Here is a 20,357-nt window from a genome sequence, read left to right on the forward strand (position 1 = left end):
TTGTCACTGTGAGACTTTCCTGCACACAGTGCTGCTATTTTTGTCCCCCTGACACGTTGGGATCAGGCCGTGTGTTAAGGCCGTGTTAATGCATCACAAGGCTGTTTACTGACCTCCAAGCAGTGAGATTCACGATGAATGGCTCGTGACTCATGTTTGGTTAAAATAGGACCTGGAAATGCCTACCAGTCCACAATGTTTCAAACTTGGGCAAGTGGCGTGTCATTTAGCATGACAAAGACATTCTTGTTTTTACTTTAATAAACCCACCCATCCATCCACCTTCACGTTTTATCTTGTAGCTTCGCTTACAGTGTAAAAAGAGGTGTAAAACTGATGAAAAAAAACATTTAAGGAATCGTGATTTCAGGGATTTGGTGTGTGTACACACACGAGTGATGTAGAGTGTATGTTAGCGCATCATATGTACACGTGTTGGTGCTCACGTGTTTGTGCATGGGAAGCAAATGAAAAAAGGAAGGATGGAGAGAGTGAGAGTGAGGAGGGTGGAGGAAGAGGAAATTCTCCAACCCCTGCCCCTCTGATTGTGTTGTAAAGGGGTCCAGCCCAGCCCTGTGGGACTGTACGCTCATTCCAAGGGACCAGGGGAAGGAAATCACCCGCCTCTTTATAACCCTTCTCTCCCCCTCCCTCCGATGTCGTAAAGCATACCACAGACCCAGACTCAGATAGCAGCCGGCGTTCCACACTCGTCATCATCTCCTCATTTTGATCGACTTCCATCCCTGCTGTCCTCTCATCTTCTCAATGATTGATGTGAGCAGTTGTTGCACCCCCTCGCTCTATTACTCATCCTCTGCACAGATGTCTTTTTTCTCCAGTATCTTCTCTCTCCTCATCTTCCATCCCTCCTCATCACTGTGCTGCTTTCCTCCTCTCCCTCCTCTCCTCCCTCCAGCAGGAACATTTCTGCTCTGTTTATTCTCCAAAGCACCGACTTCCTAACAAGGTAAAGCCCAGCCTGAGCGCTCCGGGCTCCACGCTTTCACACCCAATATGGAAGTCTTACTTCTTCCCACGTGGCCCAGGAGAGTTGTTTACGGGGGACGGTGCTGGACATCGTCCTGATGGACAAGCACATGGCTTTTATGCTTATCGAGCAAAGTGTGTTTGGTTTCCACACATATGAGAACATTCCACGCGACTTGTGTCACAGCTCATCACATGTGTAGCGCTGAAACACAAGTCTACAGAGCGTTAAAGGGATCCTGCTGTGCTTTTCTTATTTTCTGTCACATATATGCTCTTACAGTGCGGGATGCAAGTATTAAACATGGTCAAAATTTTAAATGATGCCACCTGTGACCTAACGCTCAAGCTTCGCACTGCTCTAAAGACTTTGATTCTGACAGCTTTTTCTAATCCTGGCTCTTTATGTGGTCATTGTGATTGGATATCCCTGTTATGAGCGTGTCAGGCACACAGCCTCTGCTATAGGCACAGAACTCGCACCTGTTGTTCAAACCTTCTGCTCTAATCAGGAGAACGCTGGTTTAAATGGAGGCGTTCAGGGGACTAAAACATCTGCACCACGGTCCAATATAATGAAAAGGATTATTTTGAACTGCAAATACTGCAAAACTGCTCAAAAACAAAATATGTAGTTTTAGATGATAATAAATCAGTTTTAAATGATGAAGGTGAGTTATGACTAGCAACTTCCTTCCCAGCTTAGCTAGAAGGGACTCCAGTTAGCTCCAAACTTTGTCAGACCAGTAGTATAGGACTCAACATTGACCATATAAGGGCAGATCCCAACAGCACCACATTTGCTAGTCATACTAATGAGTGAAGCTTGGCCTTAAAGGGAGTAGAGCTTGTTTGAGTCAGTGTAAGGACCAGGAGAAGGTTAAATCAAGATTACTTTGACTGTTAATCATGGAGAGCTACTTTAGTGGAGTCTAAGAGTTAAAAAAACAAAAAACACAATAGGTCCACTCTGAATTGTTTTTCCACCAATAATTAGCTAAATCATTGTTTAAGCTATTTATCAAATATTTACTGGTTAAACTTTTCTTCTTACTTTCTTACTGTGGCTTTGGGAAGAGCGCCCGATCCATTTAGAAGCCATCATGGATCTCTCCAGTTGTATATGGACATGAGCTTTCTTATCCTATGAGCATTCCCGTTTGTCATGAGATTACACAGATGCACGTTTCCGAACATCGAGGATTCTCATCTGCTATACGTCACCATAAAAGGCTGATGCTGAAAAACACTTAAGCTGATGAAGAAGCTTACGTGATTGGACAGAAAGCTCCGACCCAGCTGCCGGGCCTCACTGTGATGACGTTTCTGTTATTTCCAAAGTCAAAAATCGATTGTCAGTCTGCACTTTTAAGCCAGTGTAGCCTGCTCAGAGAACAAGAACATCTAAGAGTCCATGACAAATCGGTGAGATTATACAGCATGATTTAAAACTGCAGAGCCTCTGTTAAATGGGCTTTGTGGGCAAATTGTGTCAGCAATTGAGATTTTAGTACTTTGCTCTGTTTTACATCATTGTACGGGCAGTTATGGCGGATTTAGCTGTGGTTTAGATGGAAAAAACAATAAATTATAAGAAAATAATGATTCATAGCAATTTTGATCATGAAAGTAAACATGACAAAAGCCAAGCAGAAGGTTTACAAGCTCCCACGTGAGTTAAGAAAACAGTCTTTGCGGGAATCGACAGTCATCTAAATGAACGTGTTTCATTATTTTTGTCTGGAGTCGATCTCGGTGCTCCCTGACAGATTATGTGAGTCATGCTGTAGAAACAAACCCTTCTAGTTTCACTCTGGGAACTTTCTGGGATGCGCTGTGCATCCCGGTAGGATTTCATGGTGCCTCCCAGATTTGAAGGCCTCTAATTAAGAAGTCAAAAAAGCCCCCCACGTGTGCAAATATAGTCCAGCGAGCGCTTAAATAGAAACTAAATGCCTCTGCATGATGTAAGTACACTTTTTGGATCTAAAAAGGAAGCTTCTCACTTTCTCAGGTTTCAGTTTGTAGACATACTCTTGTTGCACACTGAAATACCAGTGAACACATATTTTATCTTACATTTATCATCTTGCAGCTCACATTGAACTGTGTTGTGCACCTGATGTAAATAATGTTAATAAAGTTCTCGTATGTTAATTTAACCCTAGATAGATTTTAAAACTGATAAGTACCCACTCCTAAACCCCTAACTTTTCTCTCATTCCAAAGAATATAGGGTTAGATGTGAAAGAAAAACTAAAGTCTCCTGAAAAGCCTTGTAGGTTGTACCTTAATCCTTACAGTTGCTGCTCAGAGAACATGACCTCTGACCTTGAGCAAAATTAAGGACTTCAAAGTGCATCAAAGTAAAAGTAAAGAGTTTTGCGTAGCTTCTCCGCATCCAGGCCATTTTTCATTGCTAAAGGCAATAGGACTTCTTTTTGATTCATGAAGACATTTCAGCTCTCATCCACAAGGATTCTTCAGTTCCAAAACTGATGGAGAGTCTCAGGTTTTGGCCTGTTTTTAGGTGGTCCTGAGAGTTGTTCAGTCACTTTGGTCTGCCACGACCACAACAACCAGTCGCAGTAGATGGCCGCCCCTTCCTGAGCCTCGTTTTGCCAGAGGTTTCTTCCTGTTAAAAGGGAGTTTTGTCTTCTCACTGTCACCCAAGTGCTTGTATATGATTTTTGGGGTTTTCTCCGTTTCCTCTCTATTATTGTAGGGTCTTTACCTTACAATGTAAAGCACCTTGAGGCAACTCTTGTCGTGATTTGGCACTATATAAATTGAATTGTGTTTGGGAGTTTGTCCCCTGGATGTGTGGCCTTTAATGACTCACATAATTACAGGGTGGTTCATCATCTTTCAGGACCATATCCAGGGTGACACCTCCACTAAACTGTGACTCTCCATCAGGTTTTAGAACTGAAGAAGCCTGCACCAAAGGCAGCGGTCATCTTTTAAAGCATTTAAGACTAAAGGTAAAACATCAGGTGTTCTTGGCCTTGATAACTTGAGCCTCTCAGCAAATAACCATTGGCTTTACTGTCAGTGTCTGATGTTTAACTGTAGTGTCACATCATGTCTTAAAAATAAGATTCTTGAAAACAATGTTGAATAATCACTGACAGAACATTTACTGAAAAGCTGTGCGGGCGGCCATGACGATGTTCCTCAGTATCCTTCTTGAACTTCTCATATTCTTTTTCATTGATCATTTTTGAGAACAAAATAAAACGAACAAAAAACAAATGTCATTTTTGGGTGTATAAAACATCAAAATGTAATTCACCATGAGGGAGACTCAGACTCATGAGATCGCACTCTGGAGACCAGATGTTTTCCTACTGAGCTAACTGACCAACACACACACTCAGCCACACCATGACTGCTGACATCAGAGAGGCCACAGCAGTCCCAATAAGAGCACCATGTGTCACAGGATAAGATAGAAGATCATTTGCATGTATTTACGTGTAATTTACACATCGGAAACTTGATATTTAAACAAGAAAACAGTCTTTAAAAATAAACATTGTGTGACAGTTTGATCAAAACCATTTCATAACCAAATAAGTTTCAGTCAAATTAACTCTTAAAAAGAGACGTGTGCATTAACCTTCTTAAATGCACTGGTTCTCAAACTTATCTTGGCGGAAAAGAGTTCACACCCCTGCTTTTTTTTATCCAACATTAAAGATACCTGCTGCAAATTTAGCGGTATGTCATTGTTTTAGCGTAACCTGCTTTAGAACCGACATTAGATATTGTTCATGCACGTTTGAAATAGATTTTTATATTGAAATTAAAAGATGACTTCTAACTAAACTAAGTGTGTTTGTTTAAAAGAAAAATGCTCAGTCTGAGCTTTTCTGGCAACCAGAGTAAGTCAGCTGTGAAGAATAGTACACAATAGGCGCCACTGCACCAACAAAGTCTTGTTTATCTCCTTAAATTCATAGTTTCCAGAAGCTTATCTGCTTGAAAACAGTAGTTTTCTCCCAATATGTTGGGGGAGAAGCTGCCCCTGAGTTCAAGTATCTTGGGATTTTATTCACGATGATGGAAAGGAGCTGGGCCAGTGGGTTGGTGCAGCATCTTCAGGAATGAAGGCGTTGTAGCAGACTGTCATGGTGAAAAGTGGGATAAAACAAAAGGCAAAGCTTTTCCAGTTACCAGATCTATGTTCCAACCCTCACCTGTGGTCATGAGCGCTGGGTAACAACCAATAAGGCAAGGCTGCGAATACTAGCTGCCTCCTTTGAGAGGTTTTTCTGGTTTCATCCAACAGGTTCTTCCCTCAGTCTCACCTTCCACCTCTGGTCTTTTTACTTTTTATGTTGCAGATTTGTTTAAGCCTGTGCAAGTGCAAAACCATTCACTAGTTGAACTTAGCCAAGAAATGTCAAGATATGTCTTTCACACAAGCCTGGGAGAATTAGCATTTTATCAAGTCTTTCTGTGTTGTCTGTATGTACTAAACTGCTGGCCCCAGTGGAACATTGACTTGACATTCATAGAGTGAAGCTTATAAGAAGGAGGGTCACGCAGAGAAAACTCCACGTGGAACTAAAGGAGTGTTTCAGGGATATCCTGTATGATTAATCTGTATACATCAGAGAGAACATAGTGTTTAGGAAGCAAGAGTAGAGGAAGTATAGGGTTCAGGAAAACACTGCACTGCCACCATAACATAATACAAAACACACAATCTGACTCTCGCACAATGTCAGGACTGGCCACCTCCCAGTTTCATATCAATGACTTGACAACTATTCACAACAGATATTACAACTGCTTTGAAGAATGTGGCTCGAGACAGGAAGAAAAACTCATTACATAAGGCGTAGAGCGTTCCAGTAAAAGCATACAGCCTTCTCCTTTATTTGGAAAGCCTACACCTCGGCACGCTGAGCCGTGTTTTGGTTTTCTGTCCTTCGAGGGAAGCTGAGAATTTATGAGCCGCTGGTCCAGCTGCTCTCTCTTGTTGACCCTTATTGGTGGCCCAGTGGGAGTCCACAGAGAGGCCTTGAGGACAGAAGGGGAGCTGTGAAAACTGTGCAGAAATTCTATAGTTAAACAACTTCTTTAATCTTTGATGAAATTTTCGAGATCTGCTTTAACCATATACTGTACTGGTGCAGTGGCTATTTGAAGAGAGTGCAACTGAGGTTCTTTTTTCATATCACCTGAATACATCTCATGCAATCAGTCATGTTTTAGAAAATGTTTAGAAAAGATGACTTCTTGCTAAAAATAACAAATATGACTGATTTCGACGCTCTTGTGTGACACAAAAGATAACGGCTGTTTCATTCAGTATTCTGAATAAAGTTTGAGAGGCTTTAAAAAAAATCCCAGAAGGTTCCTAGGAGAAAGAGCAAGGCTTATCTCTAGAAGGTGGTCTTAAAATCCAGGAGTAAACCAGGAAAAATTGGGGTACTGGTTGGAATGAAGCAGACAGACGTGGATTTTTATTGTAGCAAAAAAGGTGAGAGAATTAAAATGTTCAAAAAGTGGAAAGTTTCCAAAAACAGGAGGAAAATCTGTCCCTGATCTTTAAAACGGTGCCTAAGATTAATATTCTGGAGCAAGAAATTCAGGAAAACTGATTAATTACTCCAAAAAGCTGATTCTGTTAATCTGGACGTAGCGTTTTCAGTGGGAGAAACGTTTCGTCACTCATCCAGGTGACTTCTTCAGTTCAGCTGACTGCAGGTTTCCCCAACCTTATAAACAGTACATTTGCACAATGACTGAAACCAGCACCACTGAAGCTGGGACTGAAGAAGTCATTGGATGAGTGACGAAACGTCTCTCCCACTGGAAACGCTGCGTCCAGATGAACAGAATCAACTTTTCGGGATTTCCTTTCCTGGATAATTGAGCATGCATCAAGACTGATCATTTGTTGTTTGGGACTAATGAGTAACCTAATATTTTCCAGCTGCAGACCTCGAGATAAATCAGATCTTTTAACTTCATGTGACAGTCGTGTGGTCAGTGTAGGAATCGATAACTGGAGGGTGGCCTGTCGCACAAATGCACAGACGGCTGAAACATCCTGACTCATTCATTGCACTGAAAGCTGTTTAGTCTGGGAGACGATGAGTACTGCAGCCCAAACTCTCACAGTGGTTTCTTTATTATGTCCGGCTGAGTTTGTTTTGATGTGTATCTGTAGATTTTGAGATGCTTCAGTAAAAAGATCATCGCACTGGTGATGATTACACTTTAAAAAGTTCATTTAACCGATGACACAGAGATGAGATCTCTCACTGTGTGTTATCCTTCACAGCAGTGAATTCTAAGCCTTTGCTGGGAGTGTGAGCTGCTGTGGCAGTATCAGCCTGCTAACAGCAGATGCTGTTTGACTTTGACCACAGTACAAACATTGTGGAATTTGAATACCTCTTGCTTTTTCATGTCTTCTTGACAGCTGCTCAGCGTCATCACTCATAATGCAACACGCAGTCTGAATTTCTCCATAATGTTCAAAAGCTTTTTATGATCTGTGGAGTTAATTGGTTTTTCTCTCCTTTTCTCTTTTTCCAGTGTGCCGAATCGCATGCCACAAGAAATGTGAAGTCAAGGTAAGAGTCCTAAACAATTTGCACACATAAAAAAAAAACCATAAAGGAAGGCAATGTCATGTTTGCTGGTATTTGAATGTTATATTTAGTAATACCTTCATGCATCAAGTGAATATTGCTTTCCACATGAAGGAACATGAGAATGGCTGAATGTTCTGTTTATTTGGAGCCATCTACTCTTTAAGATGTGCGTATGTGCACATATACATGCAGATGTTGAGATAGGTGGAGTTTGGGGGGAGTTTATGTTCTGCAGAAGAATCTTAAGAATGTCTAAACAAGTACTCTTTGTACCAGAATCTGTTTATGTTGGATGAGCTCTTGCGTCTTGGAGATCGTCCCCGTGTTCTAAAAATAAAAGACCTCTTGGTGGAGCTGGAGCTCGATTAATGTTGTGCGAAAGCAAAGAGCAAGAAAATGGGAGGGAAAAAAAAGAGAAGCTGGAGTTCGTGCTGGATAATTAGAAAGGTGCAGCATTCATTTAGGGTTTAGGGCAGGATTTGCACACATACAGCACATACCTAAACACACACCCTTCATCTGGTATCCATTATTGGAAATGGGTGCTAGTTGCCAGCGTTGCCCACTCTGTTTTACACACAGGAAATGCCAGGGGCGCAGGGCAGGCGGGCCACGCTGAATAAGAGGCGGTGGGTTTGGTGAACCATGTGAGGGAGGTCTCCAGTGGAACGTTATTAAACAAAATGGCTGAAATTATAAGACCTGCGTGTGATTCCTGTCTCACTGGTGACTGCGTTTCAATATTATAACCTTTACAAATGAGAGTGCCAGTTTCTTAGGATGGTTTAAAGTTTTAGTTCACCAAAGCTAGTGAGAGAGCAGGTGCAAGGGTTCAGGTTTAATTCCACAGCTCTAAACAACCTTTAAAATATAACACATCCACCATCACCCAATAGATAATGTAGCCAGTGACCTCTATGGAATAGTCTTACTGCTGTTTGAAAGAATGTGTGACCTTTATCAGTTTTTTGATTAATATAATAATAAATTTAGGATCGTCAGAGAAAAATTCTCCCACTCCTACAGCTTCCTCGTGTTTACAGACGGTCCAATCTAATGTCTCTTATTCCTCCGTCATTAGTAATAGACTGCTTTGCTCAAGAAAGTTATTTAGTCTTTTAGCTCATGTTGTTGTGCTACATTTATTTGCGCTCAGAGTGCTTCTGTGTAAAATCTGTTTTACTCTGGGCTGATATGAAGTTGGGGAAACGGGTGCATATGGGAATATGTGGCAATTTCACAGCTGATTCTAATTCCGACAATGAATTGTCATGCACTCAAACCTCTTCATGAATGACTTAGACTTTTTTAGTGGGCTTAAAGAAGCAATTTACTACAAATATGTCCAGTTAGGATCTGAGCCTCTTGTAGGGGGAGGTTAAAAACCTTTTGTGTGATTCTCTCTTAACCTTGGGTTAATAATGGTAGATGAGAATAGAGTGGGAGTGTGTGGGTCTGAAAAGTGAAGCATTACAGAAGAGTCTTAATGCATCCTGTTTAATAGCCAGTAGGGAGTATTGTGGTTAAAAATGACTTGCAGTTATATCAAAGTCTATGGGAAGCAGACCTTTCTTTGTTGTTTCATGGTGTCAGGCAATACTTTCAGGTCATATTAAACAGGCCGTTAAGTTTTATAAATTCTGGTTATTCTATAAGAAGATTTTCCAGAATATGCTCATGAGCATGTGGTTTCAAAGTCAGATCCACCCTTCATTCGACACATCCAAGTTGCTAATCTTGAAGCTTCAAAATGACACTTTACAAACGTGTGAGTGACACCAGTCCCTCTGTCCAGCTTTCCATTTATTCTGCTGTGTGCGCCTGTTAGCAATCATTAAATTAATCAATCTTTAGCATCTACAGGTAGCTGTCTAACTGACAGCTAGGTAGGTAGCTGGGGTGATGGTAGGGTTTCAGCAAGGTTACTGTAAACCTAAATTTCATGAAACCTGGTGGAGAGCTGGAGCTTCAGGGGAAAAAACACAATGTTACTAAAGGGAAAAAGAATAACATGAAATTCTGCTGTGGATCCAGATCTCTCACTTTAATGTTGGTAAAGCATTGGTCTTGGTTAGCGATGAGCTTCTGACTTCCCTCATAATATGTACTTTGATCCAGAGTAATTTGAAAGGACCTTATCGAGAAGAAATGTGTCGCTGAAACCTGCAGAAATTACGTCTTTTTCTCCTTTGTTTTCCCTGCAGATCGTGCAATTTTTAAAGTGTGATGAATGGAAGTACACAGTACATGATAACGCTTGAATTTCAGGAAGCCAGAGGTCAAATTTGTTGGAGAAGCCTAGCAAACTGCCAGTGTCTATATATACAAACCTGCAACTTTCCATCTCCAAAAATCACAGCAGCATTTCCTTTTCTAAACATTTCAGCTAAAAATGTCAAGGCTTTGGCAGGAAGCAATTTGCTAAAAAGCCTGAGATGAAAAACAAGGGAGTGACCGCGACAGGGTCAAGCATGATAACTATCGGCACTCAGTCAGGCCTGCGAGACCACTGGCTACATTTTTATGACTTATTTATTTTAAAATCCAGCTAAAGCTCTTTTCTGCGACCTGTCAGCCATATATGATCTGAAATGTTAGGAATCTGAGCGCTCGAAAATAACTCAGAGGTAGGACAGTTCTCGTAAGTACACGTTACAATTATAAATCTCCATCTGGAGATAAGAATAATATACAGCCCATATTTAACCGGGCAGCAAACAAATGGTCACAAAACGCCTCCCCACCTTCATGCCTGTTTACTCACAGCTGGATGTGAAAAATGTGTTAAATCTTGTCAGTAAAATTTTGCTTCTGGGTGATGACAGGAAAGAGCCAAAAACATCACATAGGGTGATCCTGAAAGTGAACATGAATATGTTTGCATGAAGTGATGGTATCTTTCCATTTTTCAGGCTAATTTACAAGTCTCCCTTCTTTATGCACAGTCTCCTTTGTATATATAATATATATATACTTCCTTACAAAAACAGAGAGGCTGGATTTCTGGGACTTTCGTGCCAACTTGCTGTGAAAGCGCTGAGGAAAGGTAAAACCTCAAACTGCTTAGGCACTAATTTCAGTCTAAAGGCATGGCTTGTATGCCTTCCACCCTGCCCAGCAGTTAAATAACAACATGAGTGCATTCAGACTTCAGTTCTAATTAAAATATATTTATTTTTCCCTTTTTAGTTAACCTTACAGGGTATTGTGCCAAGAAAACACTGCTGAAAATCGGTTCAGGACACCATCTTTCCAAAAAGACTTCATCCTAGTAAGGACTACTTTCTGCTGGGGTTTAATACACGTGACATTGAAGTTGTGAAGTTAGAAAGAATTTAACCTCAACTAGAGTTATCAAGATCAAATTCAGGGCTGTCAGTCTTCATTTACCTGAATCAAGGTAGTTATTAAAATATTGGTTTGTTTGCCCAGTGTTTGCTCCTCAGGAAATTACACATTGATGTGAAAGAGGTAGTGTTGATACCATATAGCCATCCACAAGCACGGACAGGTCTAGAGCAACAGATTTCTCTCAAGAGCAAACTGTAACCCTAAATAAATGTGAGGAAAATAAAAATAGCGGTCAAATCCAAGAAGGATGTTGGTTAAAAACATAAATGATAAGAATAGGCTAATAAGGACAGTAGCCTTATCATTGCCTATTTAACACCAATTCACAATAACAGTTTGCTCAAAGTGCTTTACATTGTAAGATAAACTCAACAAACAGAGAAAGAGAAGCCCGGCATTTCCCCAAGGTCCCCTCTGATCAAGGACTTGGAAAAAAGTGGTGAGGAAGAACTCCCTTTTGACAGGAAGAGACCTCCAGCAGACCCAGGTTTGGGAAGGAGCAGCCACCTGCAAATCCTATATAAATACAGGAAGAGATTCGCTCACTGTGCATTATTTTGTCACTAATGGTTGGTTGGTAGTAGAGATGGACCGATCCGATATTACCTATCGGTATCGGTCCGATACTGACCTAAATTACTGGATCGGATATCGGAAAAAAATAAAAAATGTAATCCGATCCATTAAATATCACGAAAGCACCTCACAAAACTTGCAACACGCCGTAACTCACCTCAGAACGTTAGCACGTCGGAGCAGTATGCATCACGTGATAGAGCGGCTGTGGCATGCGGGACCTGTCGGTGGTCTGGATAGCATTTGGAGCTTCGCTAGCAACCCGGCATTTCATCTCCGACAAAGTTATCCCCGAGAGAAGTAAAGCAAGTGTGTAAGTCCATCTCTGAATGTTTGTAAAGCATTCCTGCGTTAAGCTTAACAAACGATATATGGAGCGACTGCCTCTTCTCGCTGCTACTTCAATCATGAAACTGCTTAACGATCAGCTGATCGGCTTTTCTGTCGCGAGTCCGTCTCTCTTGTTTGTTTTTGGCCCACTTTGCACCAGAAAGAGGAAACCAGCGGCTGAACAACAGCAGCACGTTTAAGCTTGATCAGCTGTTGTTAGAATTTATTTATTATTACTTTCTACTCGAGGATCTTTTTCTACGTAGCTGACGGCTGGTAACTGTGCAGGGGCGGATCTAGCAAAGTTTAGCCAGGGGGGCCGATAGGGCATTAACAGGGAAAAGGGGGCACAAAGACATACTTTTCTTTCTTATTCTCATTTAAAATGTCTAGCTTTTAATAAATAATTATCTTACACCCAAAGTTTTAATTTGATGTAAAATGAATAGAAGTCAATTACTGTATATAGTGACTATTAAGTCTAATATATATACCCTAGTAAGCTATAGTACTTTTTCCTTTGGGAAGGTACCATCTGTGCAGTCTGCAATTTTGTTGAAGAAAGATGTTGAATCTATTTAATATTTCTTGAAAAATAATTTATTTCTGTGCATTTTTTTTCACACTGCATCAAATTAAGGTTGATTACGTCGATTAAGCATCATGAGGTGGAGCGTGAGGGGTGGTTCCCTATTTTTTATTTATTTATTTTTGTTGTTGCTGGGAGTTGGAACCCTATTAGTTAGGTTGCTTAATATTTACGCTAAGTACTCTTTAAAATACCAGAATAGGGAGGATGGTGTAGGTTTAAGTTTATTAGATTGATCAGTATTGCTGAACTATGAAATATTTTTTTTTTGCATACAGGTATAACAGAATAGCTTTAGTGTAGTTGTTGTTTTAAACTTGAGTATGAACTTATACAAAATGCAGCAAGATATAAAAAAAAAAACAGTTTTGTTGATTAAAAAACATTATATCGGATTCATATCGGTATCGGCAGATATCCAAATTTATGATATCGGTATCGGTATCGGACATAAAAAAGTGGTATCGTGCCATCTCTAGTTGCTAGTAGTCAATCTACTAGTGTAATTACTACTCCTTTGTGCTATATGTCAATCAACAGCATTCTTCACTTTCATTGGTAGTTGCTTTAATTTTTTGACTTTTTTTGAGTTGAGACAATATTAACTCTTGACCTGCCAGTACTTGCTTTGCTTTGGGTGGTCTCTTGTTGTTGGGACATCACCAGCAGTCACTATCTGTGTTGACGCCCCTTAAGGCTGCTTTATGATCAGTCTACAAAGGTCTATAGAAAGGAAGTCAAGCAAGGAATGGAATTGCTTTCACTTAAAATCTGTATCTCTATTGACAGTAGTCACTAAAAGGCAAAGATCCTCTATGTACACCAAACATTGTGCTGTTTCCTTACCTTTTGAACATACCTGAGCTAACATGATTTAGTAGTGCAGGGTAATTCTGAAGCTGCGTTTAAAATCATGAAGTTACTTCTATTAAGGAGCTACTTCACTTTATAGTACAGAAATGAACTGCAGTGTCCTTGCTCATAGTAATAAAGGAACCTGCCATTCTGTGTATTTGTGTGGCTTCAAATATAGTATTTGGTGTATGTTGTGTTGTACAGCTGAGCTGTCCAGTCGAAGTTATTTGGTTTCTCTGATCCTTGCATGTCAAGCGTGTTTTGAGAAGGAAACCACCGTGTTCCACCATTAATCAGGAGCAACGTGGAAGAGCGTATCATCTCTCCGCCTCTCTGTCTGCTGGTGTTTTCGTTCCGCTTCTCTGAAATGATGAAGCACTTGTTTTGTCAGCTCCTGAAATTCTCAGAGTGCATGCTTTGAAACTGTGGAGAGAACTCGTACGTTTCTTTGTGCTGGCTCGCTTCCACTTTGTGCTTTTGTTATTTCAGATTTGTTGTTTGTGACCCTTTTAGTTCCTTTCACTGAGCACATCATGTTGCAGTTTGAGCTCTGTTGTTGCTGCGTGGAGCTTCCTGATGGATGTGCCCTCATTCGGCTCATCAGGTTTGCCAAGTGAAAAGCTGCAAATTGCCCCCTTTGTTTCATGAAAGTTGCAACATTATTACTAACACTTGATTCCTTTCCCATTCATCAAGCTTAAATTGTGTTACTGAGCATTTCAGAGTATAAATCTATTGAAATAATAGTCAATGATAATAAAACCAGTAGGTTCACTTGCAGAATTGAGCCTCTTACATAAATATTCTCCTTTCCAGGAAGTTTCTGGATCTTACTACATACCACTGAGTTCAATAGTCATTCTGGCACAGTCTGCCTGTCAGTAGCTACCGTTTCCCGACATTTTTAACATTTCTGAGCGATCACCTGGAGATATAAAGTTCTTGGTGCGGCTACAAATAAGACAAACAGTCTACCTTGTATTATTTATCGCTTCCAAATCTTTGACACATCCAAACACCTGTATCCACACATGTGAGATGCATTTTTGAGAGAGATCGTCAGGTCTGCAGCTGGAGAACAATGTTTGCATCGATAACTGTGAAATTCTGGAGCAGTTATCTGGTTAGCAGTTATCTGGGCACTTGTTTCAGCGGTAAAACCTGGATTCATATTCAATAGCTTGTTCTGTTGTTGACCTCTTTTTCTGTTTTTTAGATGATTTTGAGATTATTGTTATTTTGATTATGCGGTTGGTTGTTTAATGAATCCTCAGAGCCCACACCCAATAAATCAAAACAAATCTGTTCTATATGGGTATGGATGAACTGTTTTCAACCATGAATCCAGGTAATGAGGTCTGGATGTTGTACAGATCTGATTTTCTGGACATTGTCCAGATGTGGCCTTTCACATATGAGGCAGACAGCTGGAGATTGATGGTCATGAGGTGGCGCCTGTGCCGATCAAGCAGGAGGCAGGACACGACGCACATCAGCACACACTCGCTGTCTGTTAATTGTCTAAATGTATGAATCAGTGAAAGGTCAGGGCTGCAGTGCATGTGTGAAATGGCTAAGGTGTGATGGTCCAACACTTGGGTTCAAGGCGAAAACTCTGTTAGCTGTAGAAACATCTGGCATGAAGTTGACGCTCCCCAGAGGGTTGATCCTACCTACTCTGGTTAGTGAGTATCATTTGGTTCAAAGCACCACTATGTCCTATCCATCCATCTTTTAGAGGAGAGGTGGGGTAAACCCTGGACAGGGTCATCACAGGGTTCACATATAGTTAGACACCTACAGCCAATTCAGACTCCCCTATTACCCAACACACATTTGAACTGTTGGAGGCATACCTGGATCCATCTTTCATACTGTCTACTTCAGGAAGAAGTTGACCAAAGGAGAAAACCAGCAGTGCCTTTACATACAAATTCATTTAAAGTCACTGATTCATTTTGTTTCCCCAGCCCAGTGTATCCATGATTTAAACTTTGGAGATTATTCTACACTGTGCCAGAAGACAGAAAGAAGAAGATTCATCCCAGAATGACCCACTGCTCCCATGTGTCTTTGCAGCCAGTCTCTATCGACACACAAGCCTTTATTTAGTTTGCATTTTTTCCCTCTTGCCCTCGAGCCTCATCCTCTCTCGTGTAGCGCTTGCTTCAGCAGTCGCAGCAGCTGTCAGGATCATTTGGCTTGATTAACCTTGACTACTGTTCCAGTAACTTCCTGTAGATACCACACATTGCCACAGTGCTGATTTATCACACAGGCAGAAACTGTGATGTGTCACCACAACTGAGCCCCAGCAAAGGTTTTTCATATTCAAAGACTGTAACACAGTCTCTGTAGCGGTTTCACCTTTAATTTCTCTTATAAATTCATGTTTCTGTTATTAAGACACATAATATAACAGGTTCTTTGATCATTTAAATAAATTGAGTCATCATCAGGAAATGTATATTACTTATGGCGCTCAACCCCCTCGATGTAGAAAAGGCCTTTATGCTCTTAGTTCTGCATTGCTTTCGTTCTAATGGATAAACAAGGCATTCAAAGAAAGGGGAAAAAATACATATTGTGCTTTTGCTGTAAGACATTACATAAGTCCAAGTTTGGGGAGGTTTCAAAGCATTGCGTTGAACCCCTTTGACAACATTAACAGCTTCCTTCATTTTGCATGTTGTGTTGGCCGTGCAGAGAGTGAGAAATGGAAGTTAAAGTAGGAGAGGGGCTGACCCTCTGTTAAGAAAACAAACGGAAGAGGCCGTGTCAGAGTTGTATAATTGTTACACACTTAGCGCGCCAACCAGTTAGAGCAAACACACAATGGCTCATGACTAAAATATTCCTGTATTGGTCATGGTATCTGCACCTACTTTAAAAAAAAAAACAACAAAAAGAAAACAACAGCTCCTCGTCTGATCAAATGCAGAGCCAGCCAGCAGCTCTGAGGCTAATTGAATTAGCAGTCACAGGACAGAACACATGCTCGCTACTCTGTTCTCCTCCTTATGACCGCAAACGTTTGCAGGAACACAACAACAGCTCAATCATGGGATAAATCATATGGCTTCTAATTTGAGTGCATTTTTGTATAAGGAGCGATGTTTTCTGGGTTTAATTTCATTGCGATTTTGACTTAATTTTATATCATGAGGATGAAAATAATCGACTAAGTAAACATTTTTACTACAATTCAGTATTTGTCAAGACATGTTGAACTTTAGCAAGTATGCAGTTTCTGATTGCTCCCACGTGAAAATATTTAAGGCAATTGTCTGAAATTTTATGCAAAGTGAGTGTCGTCCTTGCTACATGTGCTACCTCCTGCTGTGTGCTACAGATGTGGACAGAATTATTAGAGCCTCCGTGAAATTTAAAGGCTTTGTCATTATTTTCCCAAGTGCTTTTCTGACATAGCATTTCTAAAATTGTTTTCTTTAGAAAGCATAAATAATTTTTGTTTGCACATAATAACAGAATTATTTCAGACATAAAACTATCAGGGTTAATATAATTAGCCCCCTGAAAATGGACTTTATTATCGAATAATAGCACAAACCACTGATGTGCAGTGATGTGATTTAACTTTGTAATGCTCAAGGCTTATAAAATTGAGTTAAAACCAAGGATTATCTTCTAATTTGCACACAGTATAAAAACTTCAGAGAGGGTTTGGGCTGTCACATGAAAAAGCATCATGCCAAGAACAAAATTAATCAGTTTAGACTTGAGAAAAATAATGTTTGATGCTCTCGAACCAGGAGATGGATATACAAAGTTGCACAGTACAGACAAGCCTTGCAGGTGGGAAAATAAAATTTTAAAGACTCTAAAAGGAAAACTAGTGAGTGATGTGTTAAAAGACCCCAAAACAACGGCCAACATACTAGTCAATGACTCAGCCAAGTCAGCTAAGCTATATAGATGATCCTTTATACAGTATTTTTTATACAGTAAGTTTCATCCAGATAGATAAACACATGTAGGAAGACCTACAAACGTACGCTGCAGTCATTATAGTAAGATGAAAAAAATAAATATGCGACTTTAACTTTGACTGTCAAACAAAAGAAATAAAAATGGACCTACAGTCACAATCATCTGTCATTTCTCCTTGTTCATGTGCATAAACTAACGGCTTACACAAGGACCATGGGCTTACGGCCATGTATTTAGTAAGCGCATGTTAGCGACATGTGCATAGATACAGCAGAGAAAACAAACAGGAACGCCCAGCTTTAGCATGATGGAGTAATCAAGAGCTGTGGGAAAGAATGTCAACAACGTGCCAAGTGCACGAAGGAGACGTGGATGGAAGAAGTGAGTGAGAAGGATGAATGTGCTTAAGATCAATTAGAAAAAAAATTCCACACTTTCATTTCATTGCCCTTCTTGTACAGAGGAAGAACTGCTGAGCATGCACCATCTCTCCCGGAGTTTCTAATCGTCTCTGAGTGCTACAACAGCTGTGAGTGTTGAGGGTTTTTTTCAGAGGAGCCTTCTTTATTACGTGCTCAAGGAGTTTGGAGACTTTGTTCTGTTCAAGTTCCCCACCCTTACATCTGCAGCCTGTCCTTTGGTTCAAGGCAACAGCTTTTCCATCCCATGTCAGCTCCTGCTGCCTAATCATGACCATCCAGTAGAAAAATCCATGTTAAATCTGGTCCGTAAGCTGCGAGGGCGTTTCCGAAGCGTTCCACCGAGCGCTGGGGGACCGAGAGCCTGACGCTCGCCCCTGACGTTGCTTGGGAAAGCCTGAGTCAGACTCATGAAACTGGACCTCACCCAGAGTGTTCTCTCCTGCTCTGTGTTCCTCTCTGTAGCCCTACTGTGTACTATTTTGTTTTTTCTTTTCTACGTTTTTCTTTCTCTATCCTCCTCTTTTTCTTCCCCCATCATTCACTGATGAAGGCACTGATTCCCCCCTATTGTTGCTCCTTTGCTTATCAGTCGGTGTGAGGACCACACATGGTGAAAAAGTGATTGGTGCATTCATTCTTTCACAATCATTCGTGTACAGAAGAATTTGTTCCCTCCCAATAATAAACATTAAAGGAGCAAAGGGCCTACTTAGTGAAACTGATGTAGCAATCTTTTTTTTTTTTTTACCCCCTCTCGCATAGACACTCACAGCCACTTCATTAGGAACACCTGTTTATTTGCGTTTTAACACAAATATGTAGTCAGTCACTTGGCAGCAAGTCGATGCTTTTAGACATGTGGACAAGATCAAGACAGCCTCCTAAAGTTCAAACTGAGCATCAGAATGGGGAAGAAAAGGAATTTAAGTGCCTTTGTGAGCGTGGAAAGACCTTTACTGTTGGCTGCACCATCTACCTTGTCTCGGATTTACCGAGAATGGTTTGTAAAGGCAAAATATCCAGTGAGCGGCAGATCTCTGGGAAAAAATGTCTATATCAGAGGTTAGTGGACAATGGCCAGACTTCTTCAAGACTACAGTAACTCAAATAACCACTTGTTAAACCGGCTGCCAAGCCTGACAGAAAAACTGAGGCTACAGTTCACACGGGCTCACCAAAATTGGACAATAGCCGATTGTAAAAATGTCTCAATTTTTGCTGCAACATTCAAATTAGGTGTAAAGAACATAAAAGCAGTTGAGGCTGATTTAGGTGGTATAATGCTGTGGGAAATATGTTTTTTTGCACACTTTGGACCTCTTAGTACCAAATGACCATCATTTAAATAGCACAACCTCCCTGAGTGTTGCCGATGACCATGACCATGCCTTTATGACTGCAGCGTACACATCTTCACAGCTCCCAGCAGGACACGGCATCATGTCACAAAGCTCAGATTGGTTTGAACATGGCAATGAGTTTTCTCCACAATCACCAGATCTCAGTCCAGTGGACCACTTTTAGGATGTGGTGAAATGAAGATTCTCATCGAGCATGTGCTGCAGACATACACTGTTGAATCAATGCCATCAAGAATTAAGAGAGTTCTAAGGATGTCTCCAAAAGGGCATCCAACTCAGTCCTATCAAGAGGTAACTAATGAACTGCCTGGTTAATGTAAGTTATGAGTTTTTGTAGAACATGCAAGACACATTGTGTTCTGATCTCTGAGCTGCTGCACAGCAGGTTGAAGAAGCCAGAAGGAACATGATGAAGGAGGTCGTCTGACTGAAAGCCAAGCTGAGTGTTGTTTGCTTAAGCTAATGTAACTGTTTTTGATCAGTCTGAAAAACATCACTGAGATGCACACGATTCCACGTTTAAACATGCAGAAAGTTTTGCACATGAGCTTTAATATATCTGAGCTATTAAGCCCATGGCTTTATTAAGTGCTTTATAAACAGATAACACATTGTTACGCTGTGACTCACACATTTTGGAAATCTTGCCTACATGTGCGTGGATTTAGCAGGGAAAATACTGGGCGATAAAAGTAAATTAGTTGAAAGTAAGTCTGATTATTGTGCTTTTCTTTATATGGGGAAAAAAAGATGGTGCCATCAAAAAGTAATGCAGAAAATGTAGAAAATTCAATAGAAATGTAAGGATTTTGTTCCTGTGGTGGATTCCCAGACCCTCCTGTTAATGTTGTGTCCTATTAAAATGAGTTAAAAAGAGACTCAGAGATTTCAGTTCCTACAAAAATGAGCAGTAAGAGTAAAAAAAAAAAAAGAATTGGCGTGGCTGTGCGATAGTTGTTTCTGGCAGTGCCGGTGTGATTACAGACAGCAGCCACAGGATTATGAAGGTAATAAAAGCCAGGACGCAGGAAATAGCCCAGACTAAGAGAAACATATCAGCCTCAAACACAGACAGATAACTTCCCCACGCTTTGCACTTCCCGACATACACGGATGAAACTGGTGGTCTGCACCACTGCATTGTGGTGAGCGGCGAAACACAAAGCTCGACTCAGAGCCGCACAGGCAAACGCAGACACTAGGAACAGGGAATTCCCGCTCCCCACAGTTTAAAACCGTGTCCCTCCGCTGAAGGTGACTATCTCACATAAACAAGCATGTTGTTTTGTTGCCGTGAACCACATGTCTGCTCTTT

The 20,357-nt window shown here is 40.8% G+C and overlaps 1 protein-coding gene across 18 annotated transcripts in view; it reads left to right on the top strand.

The window, feature by feature from the left end:
* The window catches only part of tns1b (tensin 1b), a 190,554-nt gene that overhangs the window by 69,527 nt on the left and 100,670 nt on the right, over positions 1-20,357 (top strand). For all 18 annotated transcript variants that reach the window (XM_086267183.1, XM_086267187.1, XM_086267180.1 and 15 more), the window contains exon 3: positions 7,549-7,586. In XM_086267183.1, coding sequence (XP_086123309.1) covers positions 7,549-7,586 — 38 coding nt within the window. The remainder of the gene's footprint in view (positions 1-7,548; positions 7,587-20,357) is intronic.

The sequence above is a fragment of the Aulonocara sp. 'chitande type north' Nkhata Bay genome, linkage group LG16 (genome assembly GCF_057382095.1).
Source record: "Aulonocara sp. 'chitande type north' Nkhata Bay isolate Kocher_YH1m ecotype deep benthic linkage group LG16, A_spYH_male_GT1.1, whole genome shotgun sequence".
NCBI lineage: Eukaryota > Metazoa > Chordata > Actinopteri > Cichliformes > Cichlidae > Aulonocara > Aulonocara sp. 'chitande type north' Nkhata Bay.